General features: G+C 38.6%; 1 protein-coding gene across 3 annotated transcripts in view; it reads right to left on the reverse strand.

The window, feature by feature from the left end:
- GPBP1L1 (GC-rich promoter binding protein 1 like 1) overlaps positions 1 to 25,135 on the reverse strand; it is a 36,106-nt gene that overhangs the window by 6,032 nt on the left and 4,939 nt on the right. For 2 of the 3 annotated variants that reach the window (XM_030032424.1, XM_030032425.2), the window contains exons 2-8: positions 13,406 to 14,300; positions 12,429 to 12,543; positions 11,106 to 11,235; positions 10,456 to 10,739; positions 7,006 to 7,078; positions 5,070 to 5,263; positions 890 to 1,030 (exon numbers count right to left, since the gene is read on the reverse strand). In XM_030032424.1, the coding sequence (XP_029888284.1) occupies positions 890 to 1,030; positions 5,070 to 5,263; positions 7,006 to 7,078; positions 10,456 to 10,739; positions 11,106 to 11,235; positions 12,429 to 12,488 (882 nt within the window). In that variant the 5' untranslated portion in view covers positions 12,489 to 12,543; positions 13,406 to 14,300. Of the gene's footprint in view, positions 1 to 889; positions 1,031 to 5,069; positions 5,264 to 7,005; positions 7,079 to 10,455; positions 10,740 to 11,105; positions 11,236 to 12,428; positions 12,544 to 13,405; positions 14,301 to 22,544; positions 22,601 to 25,135 lie in introns of all 3 variants that reach the window. The other variant, XM_041127527.1, reaches the window with a different exon arrangement.

Genomic DNA, 25,135 nt, shown 5'->3' on the forward strand with positions numbered 1-25,135 from the left:
TGCACAAGTAAAAAAACCCCACTGTTACACTTGAAACAAACACACTAATTTCAAATTTTGTGAGTATGTAATTTATCACCTTCTGTTTTATTTTTGTTCTTTTTACATATGATCACAACCTGCTGAATTTTGATTCCCAGGAGCAGAGAAGAAAAGTTATTCAGTGTCACTTTTGTATTAAGCTTTGTGGAATTTCAAGGTCCAAAGCAGCATTTTGTATACAAGCTATGAAGTGAAGCATAGGAATGCTGGCCAAAACCTGTTATGCCACAGTTACTGCTGAAATGTTAACAGACATATACCCCAAGGTTCTCTCCATACTTCAGGCCAAAACCTAAGTCAGCTTCTACCTCAGCAGATGACCTCCTTCCAACACCAAAATTAAAAATAGACACTGTAGCTGAAGACACATGTATACGTGTTGAACTCCCTCAACCCCCTCAGAGCTCACTGCCTGTGCTGCTGTTCTAGAGAAAGAAAATGAGGCAGATCACCCTTCTTCCTCTTCTTTTCCCATACTGAAGAACAGCATGGGAATCAGTTTACTTATCTATTCACATCAGTTCTTGGTATCTGCACTCCGATAACACGAGGTCTGTGCATGTCTAGTTATGCAACACTATTAAAAGAATTAGTACTTTTTTTTTATATTGGAGGGAAATTCTAATACATTCGAACAAATACCAATGGCTTTACATCCAGGTAAACCACGTTTTTATTTCTTTTAGTGTATCAGAGATGTGACAGAACATGCTAAGAATGTTCAAGTGAGTCATTCTTCAAGGGTGCAAAGGCAGCTACCATGTACAGAGAGAACCTTATCATGCTTAAGCTATAGTAGGTGATAGTGATAGAAGTTCCCACCCTATCCCCAAACCCAACCCCTTACCTCTTTGGGAGAGGTGAGGACTGAGCCACTCGCCAGTACTGCTGGTTTGGTTACAGACACTGGACTGGTAAAGGCAGAGTCACGGCTGGAGGAAAGCGAGCCTGGTTTATGTTCACTTCTGTTGGCTTTCCATGGACTTGGCTATATTGAAGAGAACACAAAATACTGGACAGTAAATGGCAAGGCACAAGAAGGGGTTGCTTGCAAGTAGTAAAACAAATAAATAAACATTATGTTGGCTGTTGTACGGATTTTTTTTTCCTCCCTCTCCAAGAACAGTGTTAACAAGTTTACCTCGACACCCATTATTTTTTCCCTGTCGTCTTCTCTTTTCCCCAAACCACACACAATTCTGCTTCATGGGCAAAACCCTCCAGTAAAACACCATTAGAGCACAAAGAGAAAATACAGCATTGCTCTTCATTAATTGGAATCACCACTGAGTAACGCAATGCATCTTACAGCTACACACAGATGGAAGTAAAAAATCCCAATTAAATTCACACTTCATATGGGAACACTGTATGCCACAAAGAAAAGGTTTGCATCACTTGACAGGAACTTCACCTGTGTGAGGAAGAAGCACATCAAGGAATATTTCTGTCCAGGCTGAGAATGTAAATTATTTACTTCCTAGGGCTCTGAAACTGTCCATCATTGCACTGATTTACCAACAACAATGACAACAAAAAAAAAAAAAAAAAAAAAAAAAAAAAGAAGAAAGAAAAAAAGAAGAAAAAGCAGCCAGTTCATTAGAGTGCATGAGCAGTTGCTGTTTTGCTCTGGATACTCTCTGCAGTATCCCTTCAAATACACTGGCAATTTGGCTGAAAAACAAAGACTTCAAGATAAGTTTTTGTTACTTGGAATGTTATTCTTGAGCCTCCCTTACCAACCAAGGGCAAACACTGTGGAGTGACAGTTTTTACAAAAAGGATCCTAACAAGAAACTTGTATCAAATAGCATGAGAAATACACCTATCAGAGCATTAAAACATACTGGTTCCTTTGACCCATTAGACTTCTGAAGCCAACTTCAAATCATCAGCAAAATAACTCACGCACAAGTGGGATACAATTAAATCTGAGGTGCAACAGATCTTGTATTCTGTAAGCAATGAGAGCAGAAGCCATTATTTTAGTATGTTCTCACTCTCCACTGGGTTATTTTATTCATTTTAAAATAAATAAATCAGTAGGGGAGGCCACCAGCATTACTCTTCCACTCCAACTTAAAAACAAGAGCAGTCCACATTATTGAATGGATTAATCGGCATTCACAGCACACATTCCAAACATTCCCTTCAAATCCAGAAAATATCCCGATCTGCACAATATTGCCCGGTGCTAAAATTAGGCTGTAGAATTACTACGACAAAAAGTTTCTCTCCGCAGAACTGTTCAGATACTCAGTTCTTAGCTGCTGATTGTTGTTCTCTCAGCTACCACAAAGGGGCAGCTTAGACAAATTCAAAGACAGACCCCTATCGCTTTCTTAGGGAGGGCACTAGATTCAAGCACAACAACTACAGTTGAATATCAAAAAGGAATCGTTTGCAGATTATAACCTTCATGGATTGCTTGACTGTGAACAATTAGCCATCTCAATTAGCCAAGAAAGAACGTGTTTGTTTCACTGCCACCAGTTCTCTTCCTTTCAACACTACTTGGTACAACCTAACAAAAACATTTTTCATTCAGTTTGCCTGTGACAGCTTTCCAATACTGCTGACTTTGTCGAAGGGAATGTTTTGACCCCTCTACTACTTTATGCACTGCAATTTCTGTACAACTTTCTAGAAGTCTTCAGAATAATGCATCCTACCAGAGCTGCTTTATGCCTGTACCTTTAAAAAAAGGCATCATGCATGCAGTTTTTCTGGCTAAGGATATGCTGATACCCCACCTTTTAGCTTTGCTAATGGTCACTACTCATTAACAAAAGCACTGTTGATGACACCAGCAGACAATTCTTCCCTATTGCAATCCCCACAGCTGAGGAGCACCACGCTCCCCCAACAATCACAGCACCATGTCAATGCATACACACTTAAAAATTAGTATCTAAATCACTAAGTACATATTTATATGCTGCTTAACATGACTGATCTCTTGGGCTACATAACAAAAGTCAATACCTTCTCCACTGGCCAAATAGCATTTCATATGTTATCAATACTGTAATGCTTCAGGTATGAATCCAGGTGTAATCCAGGCCTACCAACTGGTTCAGTACAGTAACTACTTCATTAAAAGGAACTTAGGCAGCTACCACTACATATTGCCATAATCTCTGATTTAAATATACATACAAAATCTGGAATGCAAATGAGAGCTAAGTAACATGTAAACCAAGCTAACAAAAAAAGCCCTACCATTATTTTTGATGTAAGCTGAACTTCCATACCACAGTCACAAGGCTCTCTCAGAAAAACAGATCATATTTTTCAAATTATCTATAAGATTTAAAGGGTTAATTCCAACTGTGAGCACTGGTTAATGTATTTTTTGTTTCATCTGAAGAATCAAAACTTACAGAGTCTAATTTCAGAACACAGTTAGGAAAAGCTTCAAGAGCAGCTCTTCTAGATGGAATTAATGAAAAACCTCTGACCATGGGCTTTAGAAGTAGCCAAAACAAATGCAATGGTGACTGCACAGCAAGGAATAATAGCTAAACAGATTTTTACGTCCAAATTCTACAATTTCAAGCAACAGGTATACTATGACCAGCAGTAACAACAGACATCTACATAGCTTTCAGAAGTGCATTTCAGTCTCTCAGTCTATACACGTGGTACAGCACCAACTTTCAGATCTTGCAAGTTATCTTTGCACACAACAGCAGCTAAGACAGAAAAGCTGTATGCATTCCTGCTCACTAAAATTCTGTTTACTTTGAAGCAATCAAAGAAACAATCTAACAGTCTGGACAGAAACCGTGTCCTTGGCTTTTTGTTTCAAAGACCACTCAAAACATGCAGACTAACACCAGGTAAGACTGTATATACACATATATCAATCAAGCTGTACAAGCAGAAATAAAAGCCACAGGAGGCTCCCTATCCATCAGAAGCTGCATTTTGTTTAACTATTCTAACCAAGTATGTATATGGACTGAAAACTATATGTGACACGAAAAACTCTTTTATTAATAGTGTTTATAATGGGCCAATTGATCCCATCTCACTGAGAAGGAGATCAGTTGTCAAATTAAGGGTTTATACAAGATTATTCGATAATCATTTTAACCATTAGGATTTTTCCTGTAGCTGGCAGAATTTAGCCTGAATTAAGAGAAACTTATGAAATGGAAAGAAGCTCTAAACTTGCTTTCTTATAAAAAAAAGCTGTTAATCTTTCCTATTTTCTTTTATCTTTGAAGTGTGTAAGCTAATCTACTCTAATCACAGGGAAGATTTTGTTTGAATGTCACAGCCAGCATTAGTAATTAATAAATTTTAGAACCTAAAGTATTTGGACACCTTTTTAAAGAACAACCTAGCTAATAATTTTCTTCAGCTTCTTAAATACTTTCACTATCAATCCTACAAAGTTTCTAGGGCATCTATATATGTAGATTCTCTGGAAAAGTGGGCATGATGAAGCCTAGAACTAAGAAACAAAAGAACACCTTTTTTTTTTTTTTTTTCAACACTCCTATATTTCTTTCAGTAAAAGAATTATAGCACAAAACACATTACTTCTCCAGGTTGTCTTAAGGCTCAACTAAATTAGAGCTAAATTGTAGGATGTTACAATCTAATCTGATCTTAGCCTCAATTGTGTTTTAAACACATCAAAGTATTGTAACCCAATAAAGATTTTTCAAGGTCGTCACGTGAACGATTCAAGCACATTGTAGCACACATTCCACTTCTCTAGCATTGCTTGTTTTGTCTAATTAAGGTAAGGATTTGTCTAATGCATGAGAACACACCCACTCAAACAGACATTAGTATAGTCAGAAGAGAGGTTAGTTCTCTGTATGGACAAGACCAAACGGCATTTTAACAGGGAACAACAATTTTAGTAGTAAACAGACCTCTACTGTAAAGGCCACTAGCCCAGGCCACTGCAATTCCAATTCCTACTGTTTGCCAGGGGGTTGATTCCCTTGTCAAGGGAGAGAGTTCTCCCTTGATCTGCAGTTCACTAACTTCACTGGAAACCCCTGTACCTTGGAAGGAGGAGCTGCAGGTTTAGGAACCAGATTTTTGTAGACACTTGGGACAATGGTGGTGGCTTTGTTGCCATTTGCCAGGTGAGAAACAGGTGATGTAAATGCAGCTGAGAAGGCGGCGGCAGGATCCTCTTTTGAAACCTTTTTGATGACCAGCATCTTGGTAGGTTGCTTGGCACTAGGGGGGTTTTCTGTAAAAATAAAAGGAGAAAGATTCTGAAATACAAACATTCAGTTTCATAACAGCTTCAGTATACTGGTCCAGTTTCTCCCCTCTCAGATGCCACACATCTGATTTTGAGACTGCTGTCAGCTGGGCTTTTCTTTCAGATTTGACCAAAGATCCTGGATAAGGATCTCAAAGTCCAATCCTTTTTCATTTAACCACAACAGCTTCCTCAATGCTGAAGGGAAAAACCTCCAGTGGCATCAGCTAACAGCCTTCCATCATACTTCAGGAATCAGAAAAGATACTAGCATTTTTTTGAGCAACTATGGATCAGCTTTGTTAATTCACTAACACAGCAAAAATACTTTGCATAACCTATACCTCAAAACACACAGTGCTTTTACAAACAAGCACAATTAATATTTCTTAGGCCAACTCAACACATTTGCAGGAGCAGAACAATTTAACAACAGTAACAGTATAAACAGCTAAAAGACCCATATATGCTGATTGGCATTATTTTTGAGCAGAACAATAGCTACCTGACAAACATACAAAAAGAATATAATCTGGTACTATAGCAAGAAGTGTTTTTGAATTTTTTTTTCTATTTGTACTATTTACAGTATCTAACCCAACTAATCTAGCTACATTTTAACTAGAGATTAACAAACCTGTATTTAGTTGCTAGAACTGGTACTTTGTTTCACTTTTTTTTTTTTTAAAAAGGTATAGATTTGCATACCACATCAGAATCAAAAGCAAGCCTGTTTTGAGTTTAAAAAAGTAAAATAAATCCAAACTACAGAATTCTGACAGTTTTGCTGTCTTTCTAATAAGAAGATCACAAGTCAGGAACTAATGTCTAGTTCACTGTCCTAGTTTCAGCTGGAATAGAGTTAACTGTCTTCCTAGTAGCTGGTACGGTGCTATGTTTTGAGTTCAGTATGAGAAGAATGTTGATAACACCCATGTTTTCAGTTGCTGCTAGTAGTGTTTAGACTAATGTCAAGGATTTTTCAGCTTCTCATGCCCAGCCAGCGAGAAAGCTGGAGGGGCACAAGAAGTTGGCACAGGACACAGCCAGGGCACCTGACCCAAACTGGCCAACAGGGTATTCCATACCATGGGACGTCCCATCTAGTATAGGAACTGGGAGTGGGGGGGGGGAATCGCCGCTCCGGGACTAGCTGGGTGCCGGTCGGCGGGTGGTGAGCAATTGCACTGCGCATCATTTGTACATTCCAATCCTTTCATTATTGCTGTTGTCATTTTATTAGTGTCATCATTATCATTATTCGTTTCTTCTTTTCTGTTCTATTAAACTGTTCTTATCTCAACCCGTGGGTTTTGCTTCTTTTTCCCGATTTTCTCCCCCATCCCACTGGGTGGGGGGGAGTGAGTGAGCGGCTGCGTGGTGCTTAGCTGCTGGCTGGGGTTAAACCACGACATTCACTCAAATCTGCTCTGCCCTTCAAGTGATGTCTGCATGAAATTGTAACTGCAGGAAGACAGGAAGCGAACGCAGAACCACCAGCAGTTTTTTTTTATGACAAGACAAGCACAGTTTCAAGTAGGCGAAAAGGCCAAGAGATTAGTGAAGATTGTGGGAGGAAAACAACAAAGGAGAGAAAGCTGCAAACTGTCTGCTTCACTTGAGTCTTTAAAATCTCTTTGAGTGAAAAAAATAGCATTTAAACATCAGTTACAACTTTCTGCCTCGGCATCAGCATTCCGTACAGCGATGTAACTACCTTTACCTACCCCATACTCCAGAAGGTGTCCCTAAAGGTTTGTTCTGGTTGTTGTGTCTTCCAGCTTCTGGATTCAAAGATGGCTGCAAAAAGACAATGCAAATAAGTATATCATTATACCACATGTAACAAAAAAAATTCAGCATTAACATAACATTATGCTTCTAGGAACCCAGAGTATAGGTAAATTTCTCTGAACAGCACCTGAGTTAGAGTGCTTTGTCACAAGACATCTAAAAATCAAGTTTGTATTCTCCTTGGCTTCTGCTGTATTTCCAACAGAACTATCGGAGGGTTCAGGATAGGCCCTTCAGTCTTCTACTATATGATTAAGTAGATTCCATCAACCAATATACACATAAAACATTTAGGTATTTAATCAGCAGCTCAAATATAAAACAGAATCCACATCATCAGTAGCTGAAGTATCTAGTCTTATTTCCCTAATATTTTTATACAATAATTATACATTAACTAATTAAAAAAACCCACAAAAAACAAACAAAAGCAATACTAGGCTTCTAACATAAAGGAATAATCAATATATATACATTTACAGACAAAGAAACTACATGTAAATTTACGTTAAGTTTTAGAGTCCACTTTTCAGACAATACTGCATGTAAACTCAGTGCTCTCTGCAGACTTACCTTTGATTCAGTATCAGAATTCAACTTAGTGGAACAACTAAGGACATGTCCAAGCTCAAAGTGGAGTACAGAAAATCTAAGCATTCAATGACAAGTCTTCCTGATTAGCTATTCCTCTTCCCCCATCCCAAATAACTTCAGTTCAAAATAAAGCCATATTTTTCCTCTTTTTAATGAATTCTTCATATGTTAGTTACTATGGCGACAGTATAAGTCTCTAATAATGAGCTTCTGAAATAGCAGGCATTCCTGTTCTATAAGAGTTAGGAAAAAAAGTCACATGATAGCATAAATTCCTGCCTCAGACCCTAGAAATTCCTCTGTTTCAGTACTTCATTTTTTAGTTACAGGTTAGTTTTATAGCAGGGGTGCTCACACCACAGGAGATCTTGCAGACTAACAGCCTGTTTTGCAGACCTTTCAGGAAAAGTGCTGCCATCGTCAGCCACACAGGCCTAACAGCTACATACTTAAACACAGCATACATTAGTTCCACCACTATGGCAAAGACAATACAGGAGTTATTTAGCAAAGCTTGCTACTAGACAGTGTGTGGTTTTATAATCTTAAAAAAAAATAATTGGGGAAGTAATTACAGATGAAACAGCCATGTAAGTTGGGGAAAGGCACTCATCAAGGCACTGAAGAAGAGACTGAAGAAGTACACGGAAGAAAGATTTAGACCAAGATAGACTACAACAGTACACAGTCGCAATCATTAACAGTAACTTTCTACATTTCAACAGGCTTTTGACAGTCTAAAGAACAAGCTTATAGAAATCCTGAATATTACAGTATTCTTGAGAAATCAGATTAACAGAAATCTACACACAAGCTTTATCACTGCACTCCAGGTGTTAACCTGTGATGCAGGCTACCAGTCCCAGCAGAAGCAGCTGAACAACAGTATGCACTCCCCAAGCACTTCACTGAAAAAACCCAGCAGCTTAAATCAAACTGGCTTTTGTGGCAATATAAGTGTAGACTCTAGATTTTGGCCTGAAGCAGCCGTGGGCATTAGTATATTTCACTCCAACTCCTAAGTTCCTGAATAGAAGCAGTGCCATCAAACTGGCATGACAATTCCAGCTGTAAACAGCCTTCTAGAGAAAAACAGCTGAATAAGGGAGCAAACAGCTCAAGATGATGATACACACAGGTGTGCGCACTATCACCAGAAACTCTCATTACTGGAGGCAGCAATGGCTTTAGTACTGAAGACAAAGTCAGAGGAATTGCATGAGGTGAAGGGACTGAGTTACCAGAACCTTACAAACAATATTGACCTCTGTCCTGGTTTCGGCTGGGATAGAGTTAATTGTCTTTCTAGTAGCTGGTATAGTGCTGTGTTTTGGGTTCAGTATGAGAAGAATATTGATAACACACTGATGTTTTCAGTTGTTGCTAAGTCGTGTTTAGACTAAGTCAAGGATTCTTCAGCTTCTCATGCCCAGCCAGCAAGAAGGCTGGAGGGGCACAAGAAGTTGGGAAGGGACACAGACAGGGCAGCTGACCCAGTGGCCAAAGGGGTATTCCAGAAATACCATGTGACATCATGCCCAGTATATAAACTCGGGGGAGTGGGCCTGGGAGGAATCACCACTTGGGAGCTAACTGGGCATTGGTCAGCAGGCAGTGAGCAATTGCATTGTGCATCACTTGTATATTCCAATCCTTTTATTATTGTCATTTTAATATTGTTATTATTATAATTATTAGTTTCTTCCTTTCTGTTCTATTAAACTGTTCTTATCTCAACCCATGAGTTTTACTTTTTTTTTTTCTTCTCAATTCTCACTCCCCCCACCACCCAGTGAGATGGGGGAGAGTGAGCGGCTCTGTGGTGCTTAGCTGCTGGCTGGGGTTAAACCACGACAACCTCATTACACTGGTCAAGAAGAGCCTAGAGAGAGCAGAAAACAAGATGCGAAAAGCAAAATACATGGTCTGATAACAATAAAATCCTCATCAAGGGACAGAGGAAAAAAAATTAAGTTGAAAAGAGAAAGCAGAAAATGTTCATATATCTTAAAACATTAGCACATGGAAAGGATGAAAGCCGTTAAGTCCAAGTACTATTTGGAAAAGCTTGGAAAACGAAAGATATTCCAGTAAAAATAGAGCCAGGACGTAAGAGACTATTGTACTGATAATACCACGTGAATCAGAATGCTGGATAAGAAGTTGATAAATCTGAGATACTGATGGAAGAAATGGCTCAAGAAACCCCGATCCCCAGATTAACAGAGAAATAGGAAAACATCTCTGATAACAAAATACTATTCCAGAAGATTGAAGACAGATGGTTGCAAAGGTCTGAGCACATCATGAACAAGCTTGGGAAGGTTATCACAAACACCAACATGTATGAGAATGCAGGAGACAGGAACAGCAGGTAGACTGAAGATAAGCTGAACAGATGTACTTAGGAGCAAAAAAAAAAGGCTTTGTAAGCAAAGCCACAAAGTCAATACAACTACTCTTCCTGTGGCAGACCAAAGTGTCGCCTTATGGTTTTCGCTCAAGATCTGGCTTGTGCGTTACAATGCTGTCTTCAGTTCACAATAACCATTTGGCAAAATATAGTAATGTGCCAAACCCCATAATCCAACAGGTCGTCAAATCCTGAGGACTCTGGGTACCAATTAGCATCCCATCAGCACTAGAATAATTTTGTTAAATCTACTGTGATCTCGAACATGGAGTGGAATGCAACTCTAGATCCTCACCACCTATCAGTGCTAATTAAAACGAGATCCAAAAAGCCACTTCTCACAGCTGCCACTTCTAGTGAGAAGCTACACACTTACAAAGTCTTCTTCCTCAAATTGCAACTGCTCTTTATCTTCCTTCTTTTCTTCCCTGGATTCAACAGGCAGCTTTTCTTGAAAGGCGGAACTTTTCCGAGAATGGAAGTTGCCATTCCAGTGGCGATGAACTCCAGTTCCTCCTCCACCACGCTGGTTCACACCATCATGGCCCCGTGAAGGACCATGCCAGCCAGGCTGACTGCCAGAAAGCCCAACATGAGCTCCTTTAGAAACACCAGAATCTACAGAGTCATGGCGGAGAAGGGACGGCTGATGCCAGCAGTCTAAACAAAAGGAGAAGTATGCAAATAAAAAAAGTCAACACGGTGTGCAGAATACTGGAAATATCAGGCTGTTTTTCTTGTTGTTAAGTCAGTGTTCACTATGTAACTACTAGGCCAAACTTATTAAGCTACTGTGTGATTTTATCAGAAAAAAACCCAAGCTACACAATGCACATACAACTACCACAGAAACCCCTTAAGGCCTGAGCACGTGGCATGGGAGAAGAGAATAGCACGAGTTTCTTATAGGATGTTTTGAAAAGGTACAGTTTTGGAAAATGTTGTTTATATTCTGCAGTATTCTTCACTTTGTAGAATATTCCAAAATGTTTGATCTCAGGCTGCATTCTGACCCTTCCTACTCACCTCCCGCAGTTCGGAGAGGCCCATTATTGAAAAATCCATCAGAAGAGTTGTGTCTCCTACGGCTCACCCCAAAGCGGCCCTCTCCCCGTGGAAGATGCTCTCCATGTTTCTCAAAGGTAGCTGCAGGGGACTGCAAAAAGTAAAAAGTGATATGATGAAGCATTCATTAGGGCACTCCAGGAGCCTGTCAGTCCAACAGTGACATATTGTTAATTGAAAAAAAAAAACAAACCCTAACCCCACATTCTTATACTAGTTTTCAGTACAGCACCCATATCCACATTGCTAAGCCAACGAGCTCAACAATCACAAGAACCTGATCAGAATGGCACATAAATCCATGCATCTTACACAGAATCAGAGAGAACCTAACATACTAATATTACCAGCAGTCTTTGCAAACACATACTTTCAGCAAAATTCATTTAAGAAATTCTATGATACACAGGTGCTCATTCATTCACTCCCTGAAGTCAGAAGAGCAGATAGCCATGGAGGGTCCAATCAGTCTGACTAACATTCAGAGATTAAGTAAGTTAAAGCACTTTTGGACTGAAACAACTATGATGCTGTAGAAAAACATTAATGCTTCTAGTATTAAGATTCTAAAGAATCTTTTACTCTTCACTTTTCCTCATTTACAAAAAAATCAGGTTTGTTTTAAATGGGTCAAATATCCTGAAATCACTTTTGTCTCCTCATATTTAAGCATGAAGGTGAAAGCTGTATTGTTTCTTGTTCATCAGTGTTGTCCATCGTGATCTGGTTTGCTATTAAAATGCACAAGAAACACAAATTGTCGAAGTCCTAGAACAGACTTCTTGGGTCAACCTAAGCTTCTTCTGGAATCAGTTTTAGAAAGATGACAACAGGCAAACTGCCCTTGTTTTAAGGGTGCCAAAAACTAATGAGTATTTCTGAGTTTGGAGTTAGAGCCCAAGGGCTTATTATCAACCTACTATGCAGCAAGAGTCAGATTATTTTAATAAATCAAACCCAAATTATATCCTGAATTGTAAGTGGCAGGTCAAGTCTTGACCCCCACAGATTTAGGGCCATTTCTTTAATGATTTTCTACTTGGGATCTCACTCAAGTCTCAACACAAAGACACTGAACTACTTCCATGTCTGAATGCAAAGATTGTTCCTCCTCTGAAATAAAAGGGATACATTTGTTGAAACAAATAATAAATAAAAAAAAAATTTCACTTTAGTAAGCTTCCAAAAGCCTTCTTTAAAATTAAGTTCAACAAAACATAGAGCAATTTTCTGCTTTTTATTACTGTCATAGCTGTACAAGGTGGTGATTTGTGTTAATGTTACCTTGGTTGACTGTGGCGTTGAGAAGTTAAGCCAGGCAGGAACAAAGTCATGCTGCGCCATTTAGGTCCAGTGTCTCCCTTCAATAAAATGAGGCATCAAACCTCATGGCCAGGATCTGTAAATGAAAAGAACATTCCCTGTCATCAATTCCAAAGTGAAATAATAATACAATTTATTCCCAAAGCTTGGCCTATAGGAATAAGGGGAAAGGTGCTGTAGTTTTTCATATTACACTTCAGCATTTTTTTCTTCCTGCTGACTTTGTTCCTCTGACCAAAACAGGTAAGAGCTTAAACATTCCCAGCTACTTCCTGTTTACAATTAACACACCCATGAAATTCATGATAGGATGGGCATGGAGGCAGGAAGACAACAGAACAAACAGCATATAAAAGCCATACAATGCACAGATGTGTAAAATCAAGACATGACAGAATTTGGGGTACATTCCTTCATTGCTCATTGCCTCAGTCTACAAAGGGGTGATCACTGCATGTTGTATTCCAGAGGCTGTAAATCAAATATGACCAAACCAGTGATGTTAGAGACACTGAGAGCAGGCCAGAGACCTGAAAGACAACCATATGCCAGCTCCTGCACCCCCAACTTAAAATTGTATCCAGATCCACCAACTTCCATACACCAGGGAACAACCTACACTGAAACTGCTTTCATAGCTAAGAAACCAAACGGTTAGGAACAGGAACACAAGCTGGTTGAAGGATCTTGATGGAAGTTCAACTGAAGACCAGCTGAGGTGTCTCAGTGAGGAATCTGAAACTGATTTGTTCTTTCCAACATGTCATAGCAATTTCCACTGCTCAAAATGATGAAAATTCTATTACTGCTCTGTATAACTGAATTCTGCCTTTTCACGGAAGGTTCTCCAGTTTACCATTTTGATTTTTCAACTTTAATTTATCTATGAACAAGTCAACACTATATAAGCAAAGGAAAAAGTATATATGATCACTTACCCTGAGTTTGGCCTCTGTAGTCCAATGTTCTCAGTTTCTGTGCTTCACTGACCTTCGGGTTCCTTCCTTCTCCAGTATGCTGTAAGGCCAGCCTTGAGGCAATAGTGCGTCTCAAAGCCGAGCACGAGAGGCCGCACTTCGTGCCAACTGTGCCCTTCACCCCCTCAGCTGCTCATTTTAACCTCTCTTTGCACTCTCACTACAAAAAAAAAAAAAACCTAAGAAGGTAATTTATATTTTTAAAAAGCCACGACCACGTTCACCTCATTAAATTTCCTCTGGTTGTGGTAGTACAGAAGTCAGCCTTTACATTACAAAAAGGTTTGTCAAGTCTGCATGACAACATTCAGAGCAACACCATGGTTAATACTGAACAGAAACACTCAAGTCTGCTGGATAATTCATGATCTGCAGCAGATCAACCTGAACACTCTGGAAAAAGGACGACGTTACATAAAAACGTTTGCCCCAAATGCTGAGATCTAAACAAGAAGCATCTGCCCAAGTGCTCTTAAAATATAAACTTCATTTTTATCACATACATCTGCTAAAAAAAGGTATAGTATTTTAAAAAATGAATGTTAGGATATACTCTGGTCTTCACGTAACTTGGTTAATGCTTCACAAAGCTAAACACTACTTGATATAAAGCTCAAAAGCAGGCACAAATGTTTATCTCCCCGTTTTTCACCATTTACATGCTGAAACATAGGTCACATGGACAAAAAAATGCCAGGTCCAAAAATAATCTCTTCTACTCTATTTTTTTGTAGACTGGGTGCTGCTTTTAAAGGGACACAAATTATTCCACAACAGCTTCTTGTTCTACAGTGGAGAGTTCACTTCTGGGTCATAGTCCTCTTCCATCAAAGAGGTGAGACAGGAACTGTAGTCACTACAAAAAACAAACAAAACCCCATCAATACAAGCGGCATAATCATGACAAAATATGACTAGAAAGAAGAACAGAAGGAGAAATTGAGCAACTATAGTGCAAGTGCCAAAAGCTATTTGATCTCCAATCAAAACAAAAACTGAAATAGCCTAATTAAAAAAGAAAAGGCCCCCGAAAAAGGCATTTTTGCTTTTAAATGATCACTTCCCAGATTTAGTTTACAAAAGGGCAATAGAAACAAGTTGAATCAGAATAAAGGGAAGAGTGGAGAAACTGCATGCAGCTGATGAAAGGGATTCCACACTTCATAGCAATTTAAAAACCTGCTGCTAAAATAGTAACGAGACTCTAGACTGCAGGTAGGCTTGACCATTCCACATGCCTCATCTCCTCTATGTGCCCACATCATTCCTCACCTGCTCCAATACAGCCAGACTCCCCTCTCAAGAGACTCATGATAGTAATACCTCCAGCATTCCATTAACTCCTCCACAGAAAATACCAACAACAGCAATTGAGTTTTTCTGCTACGGCCTCTTTTTCCTTGAACCATCTTACCTAACCAGAAGCAAACAGATAGGTTTACTGCTCCTGAAACATCTGAAAAGTCTTATTACTGTTTTGATGTCATCAGCTGTTTCTCAGGATCCCTTTACACGTGCCTTATTATGCCTTTGTATTTGACTTATCAGAGTTTGTTTTCCTTGTTTGGATATGGTTCCATTCTTTGATCAGTTTTGTTTTTCACTGCACTTGTTATACCATTCTTCACCTGAAGCATGTGGATTTTTTTTTAAGATGGTTTTGATAGAGGCTCAAAATAAACACACATAGGGAACAGTATGAGAATCACCACCTTTTTATCCTCTGGGTCATTCCCTTTAATAAACCCCCTCATTTCCATATAATTTTTTCTTTCTGGAACTAGATGTTATTGTTTTGTAGGGGAGTTTGGAAAGAGGGAAACATTTTTGCACCTAAGCTGTGAGCCATGATCGCATTTCTGGAGGTAGAATAACAGCAAGCAGCCTCACAACCCCTACAAACTACCAGCCAAGATGAGGCAAAACCAGAGTGGACATGGCCATACATGATACTGACCTGGGAACTTTCTGAGCATCCCACCCCGTACCACAAGCTAGTAAGCGCCACACACTGCAAACAACAAAAGTGCTAACCTCTCAAGACCTGTTTTTTTTATTAAAGGGTAATTTTTCAGTGTGTATAGGGACATGATGGAACATCTGCTACAGACAAATTGGTCTTCCCATCATGCTGAACTCGGCACAGGTACAGAACTCCTTTAGATGTGACCTTCGGAGGCTGCTACCAAAAGTTTGAGTAGTAAGTAGAAGATAAAACAGGAACAAAGTCAATGCAGTTGACTATATTTAAACAAGATTCATTACATTCTGAGTAAATATGCTTTTCAGAACAAACTGTATAGCAATTAAGCCATGTCTATTGACAGAAGTCATATAATTTAAGAAGTTGATTTAATGAACCTTGAGAATGATTCACAGCGATGTGAAAAATGGACCTAAACAGAGCAAAGCCCACAGAGAACTGCTGTCTGGATTTAAGGTTATCTAAATAAATGAACATCACAGAATTACAGTTTTGAAGTAGGAACTAGGTCTGAGTACACAACAAAAATAAAAACACCACAGAAGTACAATACCCAGGTTCCACTTCACAAAAAAGGTTCCCACTACCTTTGGAAAAGGAAATGGAAAACACATCCACAGTTTGCAAAACTTGTGTTGCTGCAAGACATCTTTTTATATTTCAGCACAGTCAAAACCAAGGTGAAACTCTTTGCAAAACTCCAACCACCAATTTAGAAAAGATCTTGCAGAAGATTCAGGTCTCCTAACCTGCTATTTTGATACCATTGTTAGTATCAGTGACCAGGGCAGTTCATTAAGAAGCAGTATCTAACATGCATGTAGACAGTCTCATGCAACTCCTAGATAGGACATTTTGGACTGATATCCAAGTCTTGCAAACATCATGCTTGGACAGTTAGCATAAATTAGGCACTGCTGATCAGAAAACCTCACACTTGTTGAAGGAATGACCTCCACATCATCTCAAACCTTCTATCAAGTATTCTGATACTTCTGTAGCCTTTATTCTGAAACAATCTCACTTGTAGGTGTCACAATTACTGGGAGGCTCTGTACTGAGGTTGCAGCAAATTAAAGCAAGATGCTTAAATTAATCTCCACCCACTTCTCTTCAGGTAGCATACAGAAGGCACACTTCAGATAGTAAATTCAAAGTCATATCTTGAGCCCTTCCAAAGTTGCGTTCCCTGGTGTGAGCAAGGTACTGAATGTCACATGCCAATACACTATATGCCAACACAGCTGGCTCCGTATTTCAATAGGCATATATACTGCTCTTCAGTCACCGCCTTCCTGTGCACAACTATCACAAAAAGGACAAGGAATGTGACATTAAAATGCAATACTTTTCGCTAAAGCAAAAAACTTGCTGTTGGATGAAATGTTGTAAATGATACTACTACTGAAACCCTTCAGTCTCCACGATTAGCCCACACACTAGGTTTTACAGCCTCCTCTCACACACACTGAATTCCGTCCAACATTACACCTTCAACCTATCTAAGACTAATTCCATAACCCACCATATTACTGACGGTAACATCACAAAATCATAATGGGCAAGACCCAAAGTCTCTCAAATACCTTCTCTGACAGCAACCTACAATAAATTCTTAAGAGAAAAAAGTGTAAGAACAAGAGCAAATAGCATCAGGGCTCCCAGGATACTTTCTCAGACTTTTAAGCCATAGTCTGTATTAGTTTATTACCAGTCAGTGCTTCTATGTAAATCTGTTTTTTTTTTTTTTTTTTTTTTTTTTTTTTTTTTTTTAAGACATTTATATATTTTTGCCTCCCAAATGAGAGGGAGCACAGTTTACTTGTGATTTGTGCAAAAGTCAATTTGTGGCTATAAAAATGTCAGCCTCAATTCAGTTGGATGTTTTCTTGTGCTACCAAAGTGCCCAACCACATTCTATTCAGTTTTTCATGATACTCATGATTTTATACATGATATATGTACTCATCAAGTCATCCCTCCTCCAAGATAAGTCAGACTTTGTGGAAGCTTTCTGAACACCTCTAATAATCCTTACTAGACTTTACCATATCTTTTAGCTATAATGTCACCAAAACTGCATAAAGCGTTCAAGATTTGGGAGCATGACCAATTTATACAGTGGCAAAATGGTGCATTTTTTAACCTTTCTTCCTAATATTTAACTTTTTTTTTTTATTACTATGTAGAACTGAAATGACCTTTGCCAACTACTTAATAATCAATAGAGTGAAGGGTATCCTCAAAGTACAGGTGGAGTCTGTTTTTCTCTAGTCATGCACATGAACATGTGTGTGGAACAAACACTCATGCATTCCCTGAAGGCAAAGTTCCCAACTCTTCTCATATTGCCTTTACAGTTCAGTCGAACTGGTCTCTGCTTTACTATGGAAAACAGCAAGGACAAAGATCATTCCCAGTAGCCACTCCCAATTCCAGGAAAAAAAGCAAACAAAAGTGCTTGTCAATGCAAATTTAATTAATTCTCTCTCTCCTTTTAAATGAGTTCAAGCTTGAATTATTTCTGGAAATACAAATCAGAAAAAGAGAAAATAATAATAATAATATGGATATGTTCTATAAAGCATACCTCCTTTCAGAACAACAAAATCTGTATTAATGAGCTTTGGTGAAGGAAAAAAGGTTGTCAACTACCCCAAAATATTCTTTCACTGACCAAAATTAAGAAGTCTTTGACAAGTAATATAAGTACACAAAAAACTGAACTCTGTAATAGCACTTGCATTCCACTTGTTAACAATTCTAATTAACCTTTTTTAAAAAAATAATTTTTACATGTTGCATTAAAAATGTTTTAACTGTTATTTCATAACAACCTCTTTTCACAAGTTTTTGTTGTGACAAAAGTACTTTTTTCCCTTGGTAAGTGCTTAAGTTTCCTATCTAAATATCCTTCACCATGTCATTTAACATGCAAGTAGAAGAAGCGATATTTATCACTGACTCAAATAAACAAGTTAAAATTGTCAGATGCTCTTTTACGTTACCAGATTTCATTGTGTATTTGTCTAAACAAATATTAAAAGATTGACATGAAAATGGAAGGAACATTCAAGCATATTCAATTTAAAGAAGAGGCACAGACTACAGTAAAGAAGCATACGTAGTCCAGGACAAAATCCCCATTCTCCAACACACCCACCACTCATAGTGTTCCTGCTGTGTTACAGTTGAATATAGTTGCCCAGTTGTTTTAATCCTTCTGTTAACTTTCATTTCTACTCCTAACATAGACTTGATCAATCTCTAAATCAGAAAGTTTCTAAAGCTTTGATTCTCAAAGCTTTGCAGATGTACCTGACAGTAGGAACCAAGGAGGTATTCAATATGTAAAGACCTATACTGACCAGAACATAAGACTAGAGAAAAAAGCTAAATATAATCAAAGCCATTGAGCTATGAAATTACTCATTGGAAATGGATCAAGGTGTTTCAAAAGTACTAAGAAAGCACATAGATTAGCCTTATCAGCAGTGCATTTTTGCTATTACTTCCTCTTCCATCTTGTGCCTTGGCCTACAAAACTGTAAAAACCCAATGGGAAGCAAAGCCTGCCCTGAGTTACAAGACCGCCTGCAATGCCGTGCCATTCTTTCACACAACCTCTCTGGGAATACCTGAAACCAGGGCTTCTAACCTTTGCCCACATTATGTACTGCAGTGCACATTTCTGAAATGGACATGTTTTACTGGATGCTTTTTCTGCTTCGTTGTACCCTGCAAACTTCCTCACGTCCCTTCAACCCTGCTGTCTACCTGGAATCCTATTAATTACAGCCCCTAATTCCATTTCTCCTCTCCTGCAACAGCAAAACAAAAAGACGTGGAGCCTCTAGCAGAAAACCAGCATAAAAGTAAACTTTTACCCTTCATTATACATTTATCAATCCAGCTAATAGCAGCTCTAAAAGGTCACAAGGACAACATCTGTCTATCCCTGCCACAATTTCAGTTCACTTCACTGCATTTCTATGTATTACTCTAAATAGAACATGTTTACTTAAAAAGAGTAAAGATTTGTTTTTCTAACTGGCCAAGTCAATTGGGGTTTCAGTAATATTCCTACAGATCAGATGTCAGCTGGGCTGCAAAAGCATTCAGAAAAATTAGTGAACAATTTAATGGATGCATAAGGCAGAACAGAATTTACTTCCCTCATCAGTTTTCTTTCTGTGCAGCTCTTTTAAAGTTATTTAATCAAGCAGATATGCCTAAACATACACAACAGACCTTTCCACTAAGCTACTCTTTAAAGTGTCATTTAATAGGTGTATGTTAGTTTATGTTGAAGAATTAATATCATATGCATTCAGTAAAATATGATCGCTTTCTAACAATTTTTGATTCATCCAACACATTCACAGAAACAGGGAGTCACAGCCTAGAGCCCAACCTACGAGGAATCAAAAGCATGCTACTGATTTCCTTAAGGATATCAAAAAGCCACACATGAAATTTCATTATCTTGTTTTCCAAAAAAGCAGAACATGGCTTGGTCTTACAATTATTAGATAGATTTTATTGAGTAAGATAATCATATTTGGGTGCACAGCCCTTTTAAAAGAATGTAATTATAAATCTTGCTTCAACCTTGCATGCGTTATTAGGCCTTACTATAAAAGAAACAAGTGCAGCACTGCTAGTTCAATAGTTGTCATAACAACTGGTGAGCTACATCTTCTCAAGTTGAGATCGTTTATTTGCAGTTCACCTACATAAAGTATCTACAAAACAAACTTACTTTCATTTTGCTTTCAGTTTCCATTACTACAATTGTCTAGACACACCTTCAGTCTGTCTACATGACTGAAATATGGCTACCTTTTGAGAGGACAAATGTAGATGTTCCAGAATGGCATGTACAACTGGTAGCGCTCACACACCTGAGGTATTATGGACCAGAATAACTATCATACAGATCTGCCATCATTTCTTGTTTCTTTCCATTATATCCCACAGCTAGACCCCCCAAACAGTTACTCAAATATAAAGGTCAGTTCTATTAATTAAAAACACTGCAGAAAACATTGTTTAAATTGTATCTGGCTGCTGAAAAAATCTAGCATCTAAAAATGCAAAGTATCACTCATATCAGATTTTCTAGAATTATGGAAACATGAGCCCATTAAAACACTAAATGATAGATTAAAATGTTAATCATGTACCAAACCAAAATCTTCTCAGATACAGATATTCAAAGTTCTTGTGAAAACCAGCTATTACTGAAAGAATAACACCTTGTTTTTCAAGTTTAAGGCAAATTAATCTATATTGCAGAATCATCAAAACTGTTTTGTGTTCTAGAAACAACACTGCAAATCTATACATTCCAAGATGAAAACACGCCAGAAGCTTGTCCATACAAAAGTTTTTCCAGTGTAACAGGCTGGGGGTGGGGGAAATCATATTAACTGTTATGTGTCTGATGATTTTTGCAAACCAGATGACTAACTTAAATGAACAGAAAATAGGTTAAGAAAGGTCCATATGGACACATCTATACCCTAAAACCCTTTTCTCTATTGACATTCCTCCCACTGGCGTCTCGTACAGTACTGCTTCACAAACAACCTGTCCATTTACCTACTTACTTTCCACTTCTCTAAGGTCACACTAACTGAATCTTACCTCCTTCAGAATTTCTGGAACAAATATATGCACCCACACAACCACATACCTTGGAAAGCCTTAACAGCCTAGTCTTGTGAATACATACTGAGATCTAGAATGCAGTGGGTAAAGAGATGATTTTTTTTCTTTCTTAACAGTGATCAAAGACAGAAGGGCATACAAGAGTAACATAACCAAATCCCAGAGAAAAGTGACTTCTATGACTGGAATGTAGGAAAGATTCTTCATCAAATAAGAAAACACCATCAACAAAAATGTCACCTTTAGCAATGCTATTGATTGATTGATGCCTGCCCTTCCAGCCCCAGCTGATCCAAGTTTGTGCCAGCAAGGCTAACACCACATCACTACTGGGTCAACAGTATCAGGTGCATTGAGGAGACCACAGAACCCAAAGCCAGCAAGCTTGTCTCTGGAAGCAAGCTGTATTTAACACAAAAGCCCAAAGCACATTTTGGAAAAGGTGGCATCTGGGGAACCTGTACAGAAGCCTGTGTAAGGTGATAAGGCTCTGAACCTCAGCCAGCAAGTGTGATACATTGCAACTGAACTGTTCCAGTGGGTTTTGATGAGTTTTGATGAGTTTTACTTTGAGTACCAAGATAGGACCATTTTAAACATGTAAAATCTAAAAGGCTCAACTCCTTATAAGCACAGAATGGGGACAGCACAAACTTTCTAGGTATTATGCCTACCAACAATTATTCCTGGATGTTTTATACTCTACAGCCACTGGCAATACTGTCAGCCCTTATGCCTCTCTCCGGTGCCACTTGAGATTCCACTTCCCTCCAATGTCCCTTTAACAGTCTTTAGTACTGCTTGTGTTAAGAGAACTGCAGTATTTACCTGAAGTATTAAAACCTGCTCACTGCTCTGCCCTACTGCAGGGAGTAAGGTTCCAAGGATTGTATACACCTCTGTTAAACAAGTGTTATCTATTGACACTACTGATACAAAACAAAAAAACATATTTTAAATAGTATTAGGCTTTAAATGTGAACAACATTCTGAACTTTCAACCAGCTTTAGCATTTTATTAAATAAGGTATTTTAAATCTTGAGAAGACATTCTGCTAATTTTAATCAAATCCAAAGGTCTTTTTAGCTCTTGAAGGGAACCAAAAATCAAACATCTGTTTTATAGTGCACTTTGATCTACAGACCTTTTGAAAGTATCTGAAGTCAAGATAAGGCTCTGTTCTGCCCTGAACCTTACAAAGCACAACACCTTGTCATGGCTGCCTTTAAAGGTAACACTATCCTCCCCCAAACCTCATGACAGAATGAGTGAAATAGCAATGAAGAGCCTATCTGTACGGTCTGCCCAAAGCTGTAATGAACAAAGTCACTTCTACTGCTCAGTAGCATACCCCAGGATAATGATGCCCATCATAAGGAAAGAATTGCAAATATGTAATTACTGGCTTTATCCCTGCTGCATACTAAATACCTCCTGCCTACCTGTCTTCCAGAGATGTAGACAGAGCCTACGAAGTAGTGAAGTAGATCTCCAGTACCTTAAAAAAAAAAACAAAAAAAACCAAAAAAAAAAAACCAAAAAAAAAAAAAAAAAAAAAAAACCAAGGGATGGGTGTTTCCCACTAAGGGTATTTTATAACCCAGTATTTTACCAGGGTTACTATCACTACTATAGCACATTTACATTTAAATTTATTCTGTCTGGAGCTGAGAAAAACATATTTCCTTTGGAAAAGAGCATCAAATGCAACCAGACTATTTATCAAATATTTGTGTCAAGGCAAGAGAGACTATAAATCAAGTGCAGGGAAGTACAGATCTGCATTCCAGATGAAGGATAAGACAGTAGAAGGCATGTCACTTGCAATGAGGAAAAAGAATTGAGAGTCAACAAAAAAAGGGAAGGACATTTAGAAATAAGAGACCACTCTCCTAAACGATATTATAGTAATTCTTCCCCTTAATACCATTATCCCAGCCCTACAAGACCAGTGCTACAAACTGGGAAGGGCAGTACATTCCAGTTACAGGTACTTCCCACCCAAGACAACAAGCCAAGACTGGGGGACTAATCCTACCCTCTCTGCCCCTCCCTCCACTTGGATTATTTCCAAACCATTCTACCTCAAGAGCAGGAAAATATGAAGAAACTCCACATTTATTTGTCTGTGACTAGGACATGACAAAGACATGTTCACTCAGCACTTTTCAGCATATGTACAACACCTGCATTACAGTTTGTAAAGTTTACAATGTCTGCTATGTTTTTCATTCCACTACCTTAAAATTTTCAGCACTTTCTCTAATTAAGAAAGTATTATCAAACATCAATGCAGAAAAGTCACTGAAGATAATTCAGTTTAAAACAAGTCATATACATACAAAATAAATTGCACAAATAATAAATATTCCATTTGTTTCGTCTTGGCTTCAGAAAAAAAAAAAAGTAAAAAAAGAGGAACAAGTGATCCCTAATCCTGTGATCTCATGATCTGCTGCAGCTGGCAGATATATCCTCTTTGGTGCTCACAGTGTTTTGCTGGAGCTCTCTATGATCTAGTCTGTGAAACTCAGAGATAAAATAAAGCAAGGAGTAATGGACAAGTTGTTGTCCAGCTAGTTTGAGCTTCCTCTTTAGATCTGGCAGAGAATTACCGTGCTGTTATCCTGCAGGTACACTGTGCAGGCCAAGAGTTAAACAATGTCATTCTTCTATCCTAGTGTCCCATGATAAACTAGGGAATACTAGCAAAACAACTGGGGGGGGGGCAGGATATATCTTCAGAGGTTACATAGTTCGTCCCCTTCTGAGATTTAAAAGACTTTAGCTCTATCCTCTCCCATCAGATGTCTCTAAAAATAAACTAAGCAACGCCAATTTGTACAGTGATCTTCAGGCTGCAGAGCTGCAGGGGTCCAAAAATTAATCCCAAGATGTCTCAAAAAGTATCAGAAAAATGAGTTTATTATCAGCAGACTGGAATTCATTATGCAGCTATTCATACCTCCACTGGAATATTTTTTTTGGAGCTGTAAATCAAAAGAGATTAGCATACCAGCACTCTCCAGCGTATCTCTACAATCTGTTTTGGTTATTCTTATGGCTTGAAAGCCTGTCCCCACACCTAATGCCTAACGTAAATATATTCTGCTGCAATTTCAACCCCTAACTACTTGTTTTATTCATGATGGATATGGCAAGCTGACTAACCTCTCTTTGCAGATACCTTTTAAGACACCTTTTCTCCAGATCAGTACTTCAGTGTTCCCTCACTGAAAGGCAACCTTAGCAGGTGGCAGGGGTGTGCGTGTTTTTTTTTGTTTGTTTGTTTGGTTTTTTTGGGGGAATGGCGTGGGGAAGGTGGCGGTGCAGCGCAGAAGTCCCATAGACCACCCTGTACCCCAGCACTGTTTGGCAGCAGAAAAAGGATGTAATAACACATTCTGGGATCAAATATAGTCATGCTTTTAAACAAACAACCCCCTCCAACCACTCCAATTTTACTGTTGAAGCTACAAGCTTTTAAGTTCAAAGCACTGATGATGAAAAAACTGATGTGACCCACCCACTAAGCATGACAGCTTGCAGGCAGTGACAGGATGTCAGAGCTGGCTCCCAGTTTTACCTGCAGGTAACTCTTTTAAGCTGCTTTATAGATCACCTGCTGATGTCTGATGAAACACAAGTTGTATAAAACCATTCCAGAGCTAAACAATCCAATTTTTTTTTCTCAATCCTCACTCAGAGGTTCTCTCTTTTACAGACCTTGCTATCTTCCTTACAGATCTTGTTAGCCAGCCATAACTTTCCCAAAGTATGATAGTATCACAAACTGAACACGATAACTTTTAGTTGGAGACCTACCACTCCTCAGCAGAATGGAAAACCCGCTTCATTACCTTATTTTCAGTGCTCTTTTATATGTTCCAGTATGACAAGTGAATTTTCATGACAGTGATGCTGCTGACTCATGATAATTTAGGAACTACTACAAACCCTAGATACTCTCCCACAGAAGTGCTGCCTAGCCAGCTGTTACTTGCCTACGTAAGGTAATATTCCTAAACACAGT

Source organism: Aquila chrysaetos, chromosome 12 (genome assembly GCF_900496995.4).
Source record: "Aquila chrysaetos chrysaetos chromosome 12, bAquChr1.4, whole genome shotgun sequence".
Classification (NCBI taxonomy): Eukaryota; Metazoa; Chordata; class Aves; order Accipitriformes; family Accipitridae; genus Aquila; species Aquila chrysaetos.